Source organism: Hibiscus syriacus, unplaced genomic scaffold (genome assembly GCF_006381635.1).
Source record: "Hibiscus syriacus cultivar Baekdansim isolate YM2019G1 unplaced genomic scaffold, ASM638163v2 tig00112634_pilon, whole genome shotgun sequence".
In the NCBI taxonomy this organism is placed as follows: Eukaryota; Viridiplantae; Streptophyta; class Magnoliopsida; order Malvales; family Malvaceae; genus Hibiscus; species Hibiscus syriacus.
Genome location: NW_024063372.1, coordinates 63,376 through 80,177, shown reverse-complemented (window position 1 = coordinate 80,177; position 16,802 = coordinate 63,376). Strand labels below are relative to the sequence as shown.

Below are 16,802 nucleotides of genomic sequence, written 5' to 3'. Positions count from 1 at the left end.
CTCTTCTAAGTTGAGATTTTATTATTTCTTTCATTTTCAAGAAACGAGCCACTTGCTCCATATAAAAATTAATTGTATCGTAATACCTAATAATACATAGTGATTTTTGCAATTAAATTTATGTATTCACTTTTTTAACAAGATCTAGGACTAATATGAAAAATAAAATAAGATCTAGGACTAATATGAAAAATAAAATAAGATCTAGGACTAATATGAAAAATAAGATTAATACACCTTTTCATTCCTCTTTTAGTATTTTTACATATCATAGTGATTTTTGCAATTAAATTTATGTATTCACTTTTTTAATTTTATGATTGATTATTTTTTATTATCTTTTCTAATTTTTAAATAATTTTTAAAATAAAATTATTGCAATATAATAATATTTATTTATTTTGTGATTCTCGGTCATGAGGAGATCATGATGATCATGATCCGAAAAAGAAAAAATCATGTAAATGATGCTTTTGAGATGGTGGGCCCAAACACCAAAAAAGAAGCCCAATCTACGGCGCTCAACAGTTTTCGGCTGGAGAGAGAGGTACCAAAGTGTTGTGCCACGTCATTGAGCATAAGAATATTTCCGTGCTTGGCACACACTCGATTTTCAATCCCCCAACTAAAAAGAATAGTCTCTTTTTTATTTAAATAATACTCCTTTAATAATTAATTATGAATATAATATATTTTTTAAAAGTAATCACAGGTACGGCTGTAAATGAGACAAGACAGATCGCGAGATATTTGAGATCGACTCGATCAAGGCTCGATAAATACTCGGATCGAATGGACTCGACTCGAGCTCGACTCGAGTTCTTAACGAGCCAAAACGAGCTACTTGATATTCGACTCGAAAAGCTCGTGAGAAGCTCGAAAACATAATATATTAAGATTTTATTTTTTAAAAATAAATTATTAATAATATTAACATTTATGTATTGATTTTTTTTAAAAATACAGTAATATTTTCATGTATTTAAGGTTCAGATTCGAGTTTGAGTTTGATGCTTCAATTGAGTTAAGTTTAAGAATTTTCCCCATTCATTTCGAGCCTTTCCGAGCTGCTCACGAGCTTCAGTTCAGGATTTCGAGTTCGAGTCGAGTTTAAAAATTTTAAATTCACGAATTTTCGAGTCGAGTCGAGGCTCGTTTACACCCCTAATCACGTGTATATGATATATTAATAAAAACAGTCTTGACAATAATACATATTTATTGATGTGATAATAATTTCAGTCAGAATTTATATTTTGGTCTCGAACAATATGAATATCATAATTTTAATTGTATTAATTATCACGTTAATAAAATTATGTTCCATCAAACGTACCTTCTGGAAAATAATATTATTCATATAGAATTATCAAAATAATAATAATAAATTATTTTGTTAACGACGTCCTATTGTTACTATTGTTGTTATATTAAATATCGCTAACGATATTTTATTTATTTTTCTAACGTAATTACATATGATATGATAACATGAATATAATTATTAATCATTATAAATAATAGTCGATTAGGGGTCCTCATATGACAAAACCTTATATTATTCATAGTATATACGGAATTATATTAATTTCCTATTAATAATGTTTCCCAGACTAAATTTGATGCTTTGAGTTAAATGACAATAATTATATAAGAAGAAAAATACATAAGAAATAATACATAACGAATATGTATAGATTAAATCTTTATTCTCTCATGTTTATTTAGATTATGAGTTATAGACTCACTAAGAATATTTATTTTAGAGTCCTTATTTCCATTTTTTTAAGTAAGATTAGGATTAATTTTAAAATTTGTAAAAAAATTGAAAATTGAGAAATTTTTAGTAATTTTTTTTAAGTTTAATCCTTATTTTTATCTATATTAATATATAAAATTATTGAAAAAGTATGAGGTTATTATATAAATAAAATGTTACCAAGGACTAAATATTGTATTATCCCTTATTTTTAACTTCAAGTCCAAGGAGACAAAGCCATAACGCACGCCCACAACGCCGCACGCGCGCACCTCTCCAAGTCCTAAACGGCGAAAAGGATGCTACCAATATAAACTGTCAGCCTATTAGCAGCCTAATACCACGCGCGCGAATTCACACTGGCAACGATTAAAAATTTAATTCAAAAAGTAAAAGTTTTTCATTTTCTCAATTTGCTTTGTTGAATTTACGAAGGCCAGGTTGCTTCATGGTTCAGCCTCCATAATCTATTATGTGTCGGCATGTTTCACAAATTATATACATATAAACGGAAGGAAAAATTTAAAAAGAAAGCTGTTTCTTTTCTGCTCTGCTTTTGCTTTGGCTTTCGGTTCTCTGATTTCCCGGCGACAAGCGTGTTCCCTTCTCCTTGATCCTATAAAGTTCCTTTTTTTTTGTTTTTTCTCTTTAGAAAATGTTTCTAATTGTTGGACTCTAGAACCAAAGACGATGAGCTTCGACTGAGCCGAGGAGCAGTTTTAGAAACCTGTTTTTAATGTTCCATGCAGTTAGTTCTTCTTAACTGATTCAACTGTGGACTCTGGTTTATTCATTTGGAGTACCGAATGCTTCACGGGGTTGAAATAGCTGACAAATCCAAGCTTTTTACGAAGCTAACCAAAGAGAAAGCATAGCTCGGGAAAGGAAGACCGAGGTTTTTGCTTTCTAAGTTAGGGTTTCGGATTTCGCTGGGATTTGAATGTTAATGGGAGCTGCGGCTTTTCCTTAAGCGCGTCTGTAGTAGTTTTCCTACAAAGGATTGCTGCTTCAAAATGGATTATTTTTTGAAGCGTTGTGGTTTGATACTTTGAATAGCTAAAAGGGTTGTGAAGAAAGTTGATCTCTTCAGTTTTATGTTTGAGCAAACCAAGTGATTGGATTCCTTAAGAAAGTTTATTTATTTTTTAATTGATCCAAGATTTTAAGCATGAAGGCTCCAGCAAATGGATTCATGGCAAGTTCTGCAGAAGGTCTGATTTCTCTTATCTCATTCATTTTGTCTCCCTTTAACTCAGTTTCAATTTTTTTTGGGGGTAGTCAAAATAGTCTATGGGTTTTCCTTATATATTCGATCGTTTTCCTCTGTTAACCAGATCCCTCTAAGTTGTTTTTAAGTTTAGATAAACTATTACTTGGTATTGGTTTTGTTCTAATGCTCTATGTTTGTCTTGTAAAACGTCTCATCTTTTTTGAGAAATCTTATAAAACCCCATTTTCATAAAGAAGGAAACAAGCAAATAACAAGACTAAGAGCAAAGGATATGGTGATCAAGGATAAATTTTCCTCATTTTAATGGGTAGAAGGTTTGGGTTTGGGATCAATCATCCTTTGCAATTTGAAGGTGAATAAAGAAAGAAAACATGCATCAATATATAATATATATATATATATATATATATATATATGTCAAGTTCAAATATAAAGTGTTATATAAGAATATTCATGGTAACTTTTAATTGTGGATACCAGAAAATTGTGAGGTTTTTTTTGAGGCCTTAAAGTTAATTGCTGCCTTGTATATGGTTTGAATTTTGGAAGAATATGGATATTGAGAACTTTTTGCAAGTTGATGCTTTGTAATAATTTTAGAACTTCCTCTTTGTGTGTGTTTTTTTGGGATGTTCGATTAATATTCTGGTTGGTTTGTTGAGAGCAGCAGAAAGGAAGAGTATCAATTCAGAGTTATGGCATGCTTGTGCTGGACCACTTGTTTCTTTGCCTCCAGTTGGAAGTTTGGTCGTTTACTTTCCTCAAGGTCACAGCGAGCAAGTGAGTTGTTTTCCTCATTCATTTGTATGGAGTAATTTTTTCTCCTCGAATATGGTGTTTTATGGAATTTTCTCTAATTATGATATGTTTTTTCCCCAGGTTGCAGCATCAATGCAAAAGGAGACCGATTTCATTCCAAGCTATCCTAACCTTCCTTCCAAGTTGATTTGCTTGCTCCATAATGTAACATTGCATGTAAGCAAATGCACGGCACCATTAACCATTTTTCTTATATTTGGTCATGAAGGGGAAAAGGTTTTTCCTAAATGAGCTTTGTGCAGTATCAGCAACTTTGGATTGACACTCTCTCTTTCATATTTTAGACAATCTTTCTGTTTAATTCATTTGTTGGCATAGGTACTTGGTGCATCCATGTGCTATCTGGTTAGTTGTGGTTGTAGTGACTACTTCTAGGAAGTTATTGTTGGGTGCTGAGTCATATTGCAATCTGAATAGGATCTTTTATGGTATATCATATATGCATGACGATAACTTAGTAATGGTCAAAATGATGTATGGAAGGTAAGTTGTATTATTATATGAAGTTACTAATTGGTTAGATTATTTAAACTTTGAATCAGGCTGATTCAGAAACAGATGAGGTTTATGCCCAGATGACTCTTCAACCTGTGAACAAAGTAGGTCAGCTATTCAATTTGAGAATTAATTCATGGATATTGCAGAACTGCCTGTCTTACTTTTATTTCCCCTTCAATGAAATACGGTATGGATCCTTAAAGTATTTCTCTACAGTATGACAAAGAAGCGTTACTGGCATCTGATATGGCCCTCAAGCAAAGCAGACAACCCGCTGAATTCTTTTGCAAGACTCTTACAGCGAGTGACACTAGCACTCATGGTGGATTTTCTGTGCCTCGACGAGCAGCTGAGAAGATCTTCCCTCCTCTGGTGCTTAAAAACTTTAAAATTTAGCTTTCTATTATTAAGATTTGAGAGGTCTGATGGAAGCATTTTGTGTTCATTTTTCCTAAAATCTAAATGATATTTGGTAGGATTTCTCGATGCAACCACCTGTTCAGGAGCTAGTAGCTAAAGATTTACATGACAATACATGGACATTTAGACATATTTATCGAGGTATCTTTCTCTTCAAGATGTCATTGTCCTTCCGTTTTGACAACCAGAGGTCTACTGGTATTAAAACATAAGACTGCTGTTTGATCAAAGTGTTTTATGTTGCTAAGTAATCATTATTTTCATTTCTTTAGTGTTTCTTATTAACTTCCATGCCACTTCAAACTTTTTGGTGTAAGAAAATCATTTTCTTTTGGGAAGTAGTTGAGGTAGGGATACATTTATGGTAAAGATTCGATAGTTTCATAGTTCACTTAAAATTTGACTTAATATTTAGTAATGCTTTAGGGTGATACTAATAAGTCAGCGCATTTTGTTCTGAATATTGTGTTAGCTTACTTATTTAATGTTATCAGCATTAGAAACGGAATAGTATATCTAAATGATTAATGGCTTCTTTGCAGGACAACCAAAGAGACACCTTCTGACTACCGGTTGGAGTGTTTTTGTTAGCACGAAAAAACTCTTTGCTGGTGATTCCGTTCTTTTCATCAGGTATGATTCATATACATATATACCCACAAACTCACACACATGCACTAACACTTGTGCTGTTTGTATGTGTTCCATAGAATTTCAGTAGATTATTATCCATGTTGCTGCTTAACTGAAGTTCCTCGCTTAAATGTAGAGATGAGAAGTCTCAACTTCTCTTGGGTACAAGGCGTGCAAATAGACAACAGCCAGGTCTCTCTTCGTCTGTAATTTCTAGTGATAGCATGCATATTGGGATCCTTGCTGCTGCGGCTCATGCTGCGGCAAATAATAGCCCATTTACTATATTCTACAATCCAAGGTATTGATATAATACATTTGGTCGTATATAGATCCTTTTTTATTTTCTAATCATCAAAAAATGATATTCATTGAAGGTCTAAAAAGATTTTATTAATATCAACAGGGCAAGCCCTTCTGAGTTTGTGGTACCCTTAGCGAAGTATAACAAAGCTATGTATACCCAAGTTTCGCTTGGCATGCGATTTAGAATGATGTTTGAAACAGAGGAATCCGGGGTGCGCAGGTACATGGGTACTATTACTGGTATTGGTGACTTGGATCCCGTGAGATGGAAAAATTCACAGTGGCGTAATCTTCAGGTATTTTTACCGACATCCTGTATGCCATTATTAGCATTTCTTTTTTAATCCTAGAAGATGTTTAGCATGATATCTGTGGGAAGTGCATTATTAACGTGCAAACATTAAGTTACATCATGGTTTTGTCATTCACAATACATTGCTCTATCATGGTGATGAATATCTCAGCATATGTCCTTCCGGTCTTGTTATTTGATCGTGCAACTGTTTAAACTGATTCTGTCATTGATTCAAGATTATTTCCGTGTTGAATCATACATTCTGTTTTTAATAATACTTGCACTTATTTTAAAGTCAAGGTGTTGTTGCACAAGGAGAAAATACCACTTAATTTTTTTATTTTGGCTACTTTTTTATTCTCATCAGGTTGGATGGGATGAATCTACAGCTGGTGAGCGGCCCAGCCGAGTTTCAATTTGGGACATTGAGCCTGTCATAGCTCCTTTCTACATTTGTCCACCTCCGTTTTTCAGGCCCCAGTTCCACAAGCAACCCGGGATGCCAGGTAAATCATATTTGCCTTACATATTGTACTTTAAACATTGACAAATAATAGGAAAATTCAAGAACTTAGTTTTAATCTCTTAAGAGATTTTGCAGATGATGAGTCTGATATTGAGAATGCCTTCAAGAGAGCAATGCCCTGGCTTGGAGATGAATTTGGCATGAAAGATGCCCCTAGTTCAATATTCCCTGGTTTGAGTTTAGTTCAGTGGATGAGCATGCAACAGAATAATCAGTTTCCAGCTGCTCAATCAGCATTCTTTCCATCGATGGTTTCTTCAAATCCGCTCCATAATAGCCTTAGCACTGATGAACCTGCCAAATTATTGAATTTCCAATCTCCTGGGTTACCTGCGTCGAATGTGCAATTTAACAAAGCAAATACAAACCAAGTCAATCAGCTGCCTCAGACACCTATTACATGGGCTCAACAGCAGCAACTTCAGCAGTTATTGCAGACTCCTTTAAATCAACAGCAGCAACTTCAGCAGTTATTGCAGACTCCTTTAAATCAACAGCAGCAGCAATCCCTACAGCAATTGCAGCGACATCAACAACAACAGCAGCAGCAGCAGCTTCAGCCTCAGCCACATCTTCTGAACCAACAGCAGCCTCAGCCTCAACCTCAGACTCAGCCGCAGCCACTGCAGCAGCAACAAAAAAGACAACAGACGCTACCACAACAACAGATGCAACAGCAGGCATTCCTTCCTTCTCAAGTAAATAACGGAATCGTTGCCTCTACCCAGTTCCCAAATCAAAATTTGCATCAGCCGGCTGTTTACTCGCAGCTTCAACAGCAACAATTGCTGACAAGCAATAGCCAGTCTGCTCAAACTATCCTCTCTGCCAATAAAACTTCATATCCTTTGACGTCATTACCACAAGATACACAGATTCAGCAACAGATGGAACAGCAAACTAACCTCATACAGAGACAACAACAACAATTGCTGCAACAGAACTTGTCGCAGAGTACACAGCAGCAATCACCACTACAATTGTTGCAACAGAACTTGTCGCAAAGTACACAGCAGCAGCCACAGATGCTGCAATTGCCTCAGCAGGGCTTCTCGGAGCAACAGCTTCAATTACAACTGTTACAGAAATTGCAGCAACAGAAACAGCATCAATCATCTCAACAGTTACTCTCCCCTGCTGGACCACTGTTGCAGCAACAGCCAACCCATCAACAAAACCAACCATTGCAGCAATTGCCTCTTTCACAGAGCCAATCACAACCTCTTGGCAGCAATGGCTTCTCGACATCAATGCTTGTCCAGCCTCAACAACTTTCACTGAACCAACTTCAAGTTCATAACAAGCCTCTTACTATTATGAGAACCCATTCTGGTCTTACTGATGGAGATGCACCTTCATGTTCAACCTCTCCTTCTACCAATAATTGTCAGGTTTCCCCATTGAACTTCCTAAACAAAAACCAGCAAGTACCGTCCATGTTGGCGACAGATCCACTTGTTGAGCCTGCAAGTACCCTCGTTCAAGAGCTACAGAGCAAGCCTGATATAAGAATCAAACATGAACTACCCACCTCTAGAGGGCCAGAACTGCCAAAGTACAAAAGTACCGTGACAGATCAACCAGAAGCATCCTCTTCTGGAACATCATACTGTCTGGATGCAGGAACAACCCATCATAATTTCTCCCTCCCTGCCTTTCTGGAAGGTGATGTTCAATCACATCATCGGAACAATCTTCCTTTTACAGCTAATATTGATGGGTTGGCACCTGACACTTTATTATCGAGGGGATACGACTCTCAGAAGGATCTTCAAAATCTGCTTTCCAGCTATGGTGGCAACCCAAGAGATATTGATGCAGAGTTGTCTACTCCTGCAATAAGCTCCCAGTCGTTTGGTGTGCCAAACATACCTTTCAAGACTGGGTGCTCTAATGATGTTGCCATCAATGACACAGGAGTCCTAAATGGCGGATTGTGGGCCAACCAAACTCAACGCATGCGAACATATACAAAGGTATGTAACCGTAACCCCACTATGATTAAGCATGTTACCTCATTTATTCTAGATACAAATCTGACATCTTGAAAGAAAGGGTGGATATTTTACACTCCCTATTTTTTGAAACTCGGTAGTAGAAAAATTCATATTCCGTTACGGTTGGATTTTTTGCATCTCATAGTACGAGAGTTCCTGAGCTCAAAATATGAGTTGAAGTTAAAAAAATAAAGTAGATTTCCTGTTGCAATTACAAGTTCCCCTGTCAATTTTTTTTCGTGCAGTATTATTTTGCACCTTGTCTAAATCTACTAATAGGCCACTTTTTTGGTTCCATTTATTAAATCCTTCCCTCATTATAACATGGTCGATTTTGTGCGTCTGTCTTTTGCTGAAAACTCTAATGTATGGTACTGGTTTGAAATAAATGCAGGTGCAAAAGCGTGGCTCTGTAGGAAGATCAATTGATGTATCCCGCTACAAAGGGTACGATGAACTCAGGCATGATTTAGCGCGCATGTTTGGTATCGAGGGGCAGCTGGAAGATCCACAAAGTTCTGACTGGAAATTAGTTTATGTGGATCATGAAAATGACATATTACTTGTTGGTGATGATCCTTGGGAGTAAGTGAAGAACCCCGATTTGAACTCTTTTTAACTTTTAATTTCGGTATCTATTCATCCTTAACTGAATTTCTACTCTCTTTGCAGAGAATTTGTAAGTTGTGTTCAGAGCATAAAGATACTGTCATCTGCTGAAGTACAGCAGATGAGCTTGGATGGTGATCTTGGAAATGTAGCAGTTCCCAATCAAGCTTGCAGTGGGACTGACAGCGGAAATGTGTGGAGAGGACCATACGACGATACCTCAGCTGCTTCATATAACAGATAAGATGGTTTTGAAATTCAGATAGAACAGCAATTTGATAACACATAATCATCTGTTGGCAGGAGGATGATGTTTTAATTAACTTTAACAGCAACTCTCTGACTTGGCCTTTGTATGGTGCCATAAGGGACCATTGATGTACAACCATTATATTGATAGAGCTAATCTGATATTCTTCTTATCACCTGTAAATGGCTATGATGTAAGAGCACATTCTGTCTTGTTCAAGTAGCATGAATTTTTGTCGGTGTTGCACGTTGCCACTGATGCTTTCTTTGACCTGTGTTCGGCTATGATTAGTGATGAAACACGATATGGTTCGATACACGAAGGGGCAAAACTAAATAGGGTTGTGTGTCATGTTCCTTGCCGTTTGGAGTTGATTGAAAACAGTAAACTGAATTATGATAAACATAGAGCCGGACTTGTTTTATTGTTCACTCACACGGTGGCTAAATTGATTGATAAGTTGAACAACCTCTCGTGAGGCAAAGCCAAGGTACAGATTTAGAGATCATGCATGACGTAAAGCATAAGCACGTGTGTCGGATGCTATGTAATGGTCCTAATGGGCGCTTTTGTCTCTTTACGTTGGATGAGAAAATTATTCATATAATTTTCTCGAAAATCTCTCTATTTTTATTACATTTTTCCTTTCAAATTCAATTAATATATATATATATATATATGTCATGTTTTAAGCGTGTAACGTGATTTTTTAATGGACTATAATGCTTTTTATTATATATGCCATGAACTCACAAAAAAAGTCATCAATCTCCACTAACAATTACTTTATGTATGAGACTATAACCCCAAGACGATAATTTTCTTTCTTTTTTCTATATGAAATAAAGATTTTTCCTTCATTGTTCATGACTCTCTTCTCCTGACATTAAAACATGCATTTCCTCGAAACTCCCATCATAACTACAAAATTCAATTGTTCATCATAATCAATGATTCTATGTTCAAAAATTAAAAAAAAAAAACCACCAGCAATTTTCACAACTATTATCTCTTCAACTACACATTAACATAATTTAATTAATAAAAGTAAAATAAAGGTGTGTATATCTTTTTGATTTATATACTCAAATCATCATTTTCTTTTTCTTTTAGAAAAGATTTCATCCAATTGGAGCATATAAAATTAATTTTGTGGTCGAGTGAAGAGAGCAGTGCATGCATGTGGTGTAGCAACATGTTTATATGGTTTTTAAAATCCCCCAACAAACAAGTCTCTGCCTTTTCCTTTACTAATTTATTTATTTAAAAATAAAAAAAAAATAGTTCACTAGTAGCTCTAGACGTGGAATTTATGCACGTGAAATAAAAAGGACCACGTGTTGGAAATTTCACCTGGGCGAACGCGTAGCGACGCTAAAAAGGCCTTCAACAAGGCGCCACGTTGGCATGGTTAAACGCTTTTCGGCCGCCAAACGCTATATCAAACGCGTCTCTTTGTCTTTGACTGCTTACTCTCGGTCAGAAACCATGGGTTCCCCCATGTAGCTATAAATAAGCCGCAAATTCTCTCTAATTTATCAGTCTACAAACAACAAGGATATTCAAATCATCTGCATTCTGCAGCGAGGAATCAAAAACAAAAAAAAACAACAAAACTCAGACTATCACTTAGTACTCTGATTCAAAGGAGGAAAAACAATGGTGAAACACATAAGCGAAAAGCCTGCAGCCGAGAGAACGGATTCGAAGTTCAAGGGTGTTCGCAAGCGGAAATGGGGGAAATGGGTATCGGAAATCAGACTGCCAAACAGCAGGGAAAGGATTTGGTTGGGATCTTACGACTCAGCCGAGAAAGCAGCCCGTGCTTTCGACGCCGCTCTTTTTTGTTTACGCGGCCGTTCTGCTAAATTCAATTTCCCCGATAACCCGCCCGAGATAGCCGGCGGCAGGTCTTTGACACGGACCCAAATCCAAGCCGCCGCGGCCCGTTTCGCTAAATCAGAGCCTCCAATGTCCCAATCGGAGGAATCCAACTCCGGGTTTCAAACGGAATCTTCATCACCGTCGGTTTCGGACGGGACAACACAGTTCGACATTGAATTGCCTATGGATGAGTCGTTTCTGGATCTTTTGACAACCGGAACGGGCAATTACGGATCGGATTATGGGTTGATATTCCCTGAATTTGATGATTTCTCAAGTGATTTTCTCAGATCATCGTTGCCCAACATCGGGTTTGAAGAGGAGAATTTTGATGGGATATTAGTTCCAGAATCTTTTCTTTGGAATTTCTGAAAACGGGTCGACCTGGGCATTTTAGTATCCAGAGTTGGATCCGGATATTTGGCGGGCCAAATTTTTGCACAGAAGAGCCTTTTTGCTCATCAAATTATTACTAGAAATATATTTCAATCCTTGAGACGAATGTCAATTAAAGCTTATATATATATATATATATATATTATTTTCCTAATTTTTTAGCAATTACTATATTATTATATGATTAATATTTAACTTGAATTTTTTAAAATTAATATATTTATTATGCATATAATTTTTCAATTCACTTCAATGTTTATATAATGTCAATTCGAAGTAATATATTTAAAATACAGAAAAAAATTAATATATTTAATATCTGTTATAGTATTCTTTTTATTACTGAGCAATTAAAATACTCACATTTTTTAAGAAAATAAAATCCGGAAATATTATTGATATTAATATCTCCTTCTGAATAAAAATAAATAAATAAATAAAAATTCTTGCACCTTACAAGGAAAATTAACTTTAAAAAATCCAGCTGGAAATGTTGTGCCCATAACAAAACTTGTTAAGAATACAAGAAAATAGATTTCCGGATATACCATGCATGCATGCACCGCTCATATCATGCAGTGATGAGAAAGAAAAAAAAAAAACCCAAACGCCGATGACTAACACGGCTTGCCGGGGCAGCAGGTAAGTGCACCGGAGTAATGAACGATAAGAGGCACCTTATGACCCGAACTAAATTTCACCGTTTTCTCAGGCGCGAACTTCTTGATGGCGTTTGGACTCCCTGATTGGATGAAGATGGCGCCGTTCAACAACACGTCGCCCTCAGATCTCCAGTCCCAGAACTTCCACACTTCCGGTTTCGTGAACTCCCTCTTCAGCACCTCTTTGGCCGCTATGTTTCGTGGAGCTCTGAAGCGGTTGCCTTGGGAGATAATTGTAGGGTGGCTGCTGCCTCCAATGGCGTACATGTTCCAGAAAGTGTAGTCATTGTTGACGACATGGATGAAACCGAATCGTGCTCTCGGCATTCTTTGTACCAGGTTTTTACCGAAACGGTTGAACGCGACGGTGACCTGCATCTTCTCGTCCGGTATGTAGCTATCACTCGCTCCGAACAACATCACGTCGTTGTGATCGGTGATGTGACAATTAGAAATGGTGATGGCGGTGCTACCCTGAATGATATCAACAATGCCGTCGGAACATTTGTAAATGGAAAGATGGTCGAGCCAAATGTTGGTAGCTCCGAAAATGGAGACTCCATCGCCGTCACTCCTCGTCCTCAACCCGATATGATTGGCACCGTCCTGAATCAAGCCGCCGTTCCCCGGAATAATGTGGTGGATATGGATGTTATGGATAATAACGTTCTTAATAAACTGGATGGTAAAACTAGCCCCATAAGCAATATGCACGTTGGCTCCCCTACCATCAATCGTTTTATCGCACGTCATAATGAGCTCCTCTTTCAGCCTGATGATCATCCCTCTTGCGAAGATGATCCAAAGCGGCACGTTTCGGGTGACGGCATGACGTAAAGTCCCTGGCGCCGGGTTAAGAACATCATCGGAAGAATTAGTCACAACGTAAATCGCTCCGTTCTTTCCACCCGTAACATCACGTCCGAATCCAAGAGCGCAATCAGCCAACCTCTTCCTATTCTTTTCCCAGTTAGGATCACATCGCCAACATTGGTCGATCGGGTTAGTGGCCTCACACGGAGTCATTCGCTTGATCTTTCTGGTCAACGCCCGTCTCGTCGTGCTATTAGAACCGAGCCCCATCAACGTGGTGGCAACACGATCGTTCAGATGATTGGTCACCTCCTCCGGTTTAGGGTTATACTCTTTTTCCAGATTCTCTTTAGCCTGCAATTCACGTTCCCTCCAGTATTCATCGTATTCCGCGATGTCAGCCTGCAGTGTCGGGATTATTACAACAAAGAACAAACACAATAAACATAAACTCAAACTTTGATTTCCCGTAGCGGCGCCCATGTTTAGCCCCATTTTGCTTCAGGCTTTTATTGTTCCAGTCCTCTTGAGAAAAGAGCAAGAAATAAATAAAGTAAAAAGAATTTCCAGGCCAAAGTCCTGCACACAATTTATTCGATTGCAACAAGACCCTGACCGGAGCCAAGCCAAGCCAATAGCACTGAGATACTCTCGTTAACATCATCTAATATAGCCTGCATTCCCCTACTAATACGCACAGGCCGTTAAGGTCTCCCATGGTTGAGATAATTCTGCGTCTTCTTCGCTATTTGCTTTCTGAACAATTTGATCTTTAAGATTCATCAAAAATAATTATTATAAATATATAAAATATAAAAAACATTAATAGTAAACTACAATAATGGTCACTGAACTTCTAGAATGTATGTACTTTGGTCATTGAAATCAAAAATAAAATTCCTTTCATTTCAAATATTACTATCGTCAATGGCAAAAAAAATGTGAGCATTTCTTCAATAAAATGATTCCAATGAATTTTTTTTATATTCATGCGATCCGATGAAGCATCATAAAAGTTCAATGGTAATTAGAATAATTTATCTTAAAATAAATACAATTAATAGTTTAATTTAAATACTATTTTTATCAATTAAACAACAATTACCCAGCTGGATAAAATGATTAGGTACTGATTCTTTTAAAGGGTATGGAGTTTGAACCTCTCAATGAAATACTTTTCTTATTTATATTAACAAATAAGGTGACTATACGAATTTCAATCATATTTTAATCTAAATATTATAAATATTAAAGTTAATTAAAACCACATTACATTTTTTATCATTTTAATCCATGAATAATTTCATTTTTAATTAGAATTTATTTCGAATTAAAATAATTATATTAATATTTTTTTATATAAAATTCAAATTGAATCGAACTTCAAAGCCGAATATGATATCAAATTCCATGGTCTACAGTGACATATAAGACATTGTATGTTTCGACCAATTAGACATCATAGTTTTATCCAGAAACCTCTTGTTGTTGATCTTTGTGTGTTCATCTTGTTCCTCTGAGCGCGTGGGATATTAGGCATTCATCTTGTGTGTTCATCCGAGAGTGAGGCGCGTGCTTATCAATACCTGTCCCAAAAACGCCAATATTCTAGAAGTCTCTAATCAAGTGACAAAGCCCATTAACACACTAGGGTTTTTTATCTTCTTAGACTTCTCCAGTTTCAAGCAACCAAACCAACCCTTATCCTTTCCACTATTTTTCTCAAAGGTATAATCTTTGTTGTTCTTCCTCTTTAAAAAGTCTGGGTTTTTGTTCTTAAGAATAATTGGTTTGTAGGGATTGAATTTTATTTAATTTTCGGCGAAATTTGAATGCAGAAATGGCTACATCTCAGCTAACAGCGTCGTCACTGACAGCATCCGCAAGGAACTTGGCTTCATTTGAGGGGCTTAGGCCGTCCACTGTGAAATTCGCTTCCTTTGGAACATTAAAGCCTGGGGCTTTGTCTCACAGGTCCTTTAAAGGTTTGGTTGTTAAAGCGGCTGCCGTTGTTGCTCCTAAGGTAATTCCTCTTATTACTTTATTCGTGAAATAATCGAATGTTGTAGTGCTGTTGGAATGATTCTGTTTAGTAGTAATGGGGTTTTGGAGTATGTTGATGTATTGCCCTATGTATTATCATATTTGAAGTTGATTGCATGCATTTTTTCCCCTGTTTTAAACAAGTTCAAGATGTATGAGACTAGGCACGACTTGGTTGCTATCGGCTTATTTGAACTGCAAAAATCGAGTAATCTATTGTGGATAGGCGTAGCGGAGGTGATAGTGTGTTCTCTGCTATATGCAGTATACTTCAATTAAGCCCTTGGGTGATAGAGTGCTGGTGAAGATCAAAGAAACGGAGCAGAAGACAGAGGGTGGCATTTTTCTTCCAACAACTGCTCAATCGAAGCCTCAAGGAGGCAAGGTCGTTGCCGTTGGTGAAGGGAAGACTGTTGGGAAGACCAAAGTGGAAAGCACTGTGAAGGTGAATTTCATGGATTAGATATGCTTCCGAGTTTTTTTTTTCTATTTCCTTGCTATACTTACTCAAGGCTATGGTTATATTAGACTGGAGCTCAGGTCATATATTCCAAGTATGCCGGGACGGAGATCGAGTTCAATGGTGCAAATCATCTTCTCCTAAAGGAGGATGACATTGTTGGGATTCTTGAAACGGATGACATCAAAGATCTCAAGCCTTTGAACGACAGAGTTTTCATTAAGGTTGGCTTTCTTTAAAAATATGCATGTTTGGTTGTCATCCCAATGTCCTGTTGATGTTTCAATTATTAATGCGAGGAATAATGAGTTCGTTTTTACTTGGGTGAACCGAGGAAGAATCAGTTTCTTTCTCGTTCCCAAAGTGTGTGGATCTCTGAAGAGTTACCCGCTGGGACCTTCCCTTACAGTCAATTAATTTTCAATGCATCTTTGATCATTCCTTACACGTGAATGGTAACCGACAGAAGAAAGCAGTCCATGGTATTTGACTTCAAAGTACTCAATTTTGTGTTTGAATTTTGTTGCAGGTTTCGGAAGCTGAGGAGAAAACTGCTGGAGGTTTGTTGCTGACCGAGGCAACCAAGGAAAAACCTTCTATTGGCACGGTAAGAGTATTAAGTTTTGTGATGAGGGCATGACATTAATACTATGGCGTGCAATGTGGTACTCACCCCATGAATTAAATGAAACAGGTGATAGCGGTCGGACCTGGTACTTTAGATGAGGAAGGTAACCCAAAGCCACTATCAGTAACACCAGGAAACACAGTCCTGTATTCAAAGTACGCCGGGAATGACTTCAAGGGCAACGATGGTAGTGATTATATTGCTCTGAGAGCACCCGAAATAATGGCTGTACTATCTTAGTTGTCTAGTAAGATTGTGCTTTAGGTTTCTTAAGCTAAAACTGGATTCAAAGGATGAGTTTGCTACAAAGCACACGTATTTTGTTTTTCTTTTTCCTTGAATATAAATGGTTTCAGCGTTTTGTAAGAAATGGTTTGACTTAGCTCCTCATAAATTCTCTGACCTTGTATAAGAAATTTGAAGCTGACGTGCTTAAAAAAATTCTTAAATCTTACTGCCTTTTTCTATTATATAAATATAAATTGTCTACCTTCGACAAATTTATAGACGTGTTATTTAACATTGCCTACCTTATGAGGAGAAAAACAGCTTCAAATATTTCTCAAGTTCTCC

General features: G+C 36.9%; 4 protein-coding genes across 6 annotated transcripts; 3 read left to right on the top strand and 1 right to left on the bottom strand.

The window, feature by feature from the left end:
- The first annotated feature begins 2,827 nt into the window (after window positions 1-2,827).
- On the top strand, window positions 2,828-9,610 carry LOC120182266 (auxin response factor 19-like). 3 transcript variants are annotated; one of them, XM_039187259.1, is made up of 14 exons: window positions 2,928-2,970; window positions 3,658-3,770; window positions 3,870-3,965; window positions 4,352-4,408; window positions 4,524-4,679; window positions 4,784-4,868; window positions 5,270-5,360; window positions 5,497-5,661; window positions 5,767-5,962; window positions 6,329-6,467; window positions 6,563-6,945; window positions 6,982-8,463; window positions 8,879-9,069; window positions 9,157-9,610. In XM_039187259.1, the coding sequence occupies exons 1-14, from the start codon at window positions 2,928-2,930 to the stop codon at window positions 9,335-9,337; spliced, it is 3,378 nt and encodes a 1,125-aa protein (XP_039043190.1). In that variant the 3' UTR covers window positions 9,338-9,610. The 3 variants fall into 3 exon arrangements, with proteins under 3 accessions (XP_039043189.1, XP_039043190.1, XP_039043188.1); XM_039187258.1 differs by having other exon boundaries at window positions 2,828-2,970; window positions 3,661-3,770; window positions 6,563-8,463; XM_039187257.1 differs by having other exon boundaries at window positions 6,563-8,463.
- Window positions 9,611-10,911: 1,301 nt separating this feature from the next.
- Window positions 10,912-11,696, top strand: LOC120182237 (ethylene-responsive transcription factor ERF017-like). The gene has a single exon (XM_039187238.1). It carries the CDS (start codon window positions 11,003-11,005, stop codon window positions 11,597-11,599), a length of 597 nt encoding a protein of 198 aa, XP_039043169.1. The 5' UTR covers window positions 10,912-11,002; the 3' UTR covers window positions 11,600-11,696.
- Window positions 11,697-12,152: 456 nt separating this feature from the next.
- LOC120182265 (pectate lyase-like) lies at window positions 12,153-13,608 on the bottom strand. The gene has a single exon (XM_039187256.1). The coding sequence runs from the start codon at window positions 13,591-13,593 to the stop codon at window positions 12,241-12,243; it is 1,353 nt and encodes a 450-aa protein (XP_039043187.1). The 5' UTR covers window positions 13,594-13,608; the 3' UTR covers window positions 12,153-12,240.
- A 1,308-nt stretch (window positions 13,609-14,916) lies between these two features.
- LOC120182235 (20 kDa chaperonin, chloroplastic-like) lies at window positions 14,917-16,599 on the top strand. Its single transcript, XM_039187237.1, has 5 exons — window positions 14,917-15,121; window positions 15,407-15,586; window positions 15,670-15,825; window positions 16,131-16,208; window positions 16,296-16,599. Exons 1-5 carry the CDS (start codon window positions 14,939-14,941, stop codon window positions 16,467-16,469), a joined length of 771 nt encoding a protein of 256 aa, XP_039043168.1. The 5' UTR covers window positions 14,917-14,938; the 3' UTR covers window positions 16,470-16,599.
- Window positions 16,600-16,802: the final 203 nt, after the last annotated feature.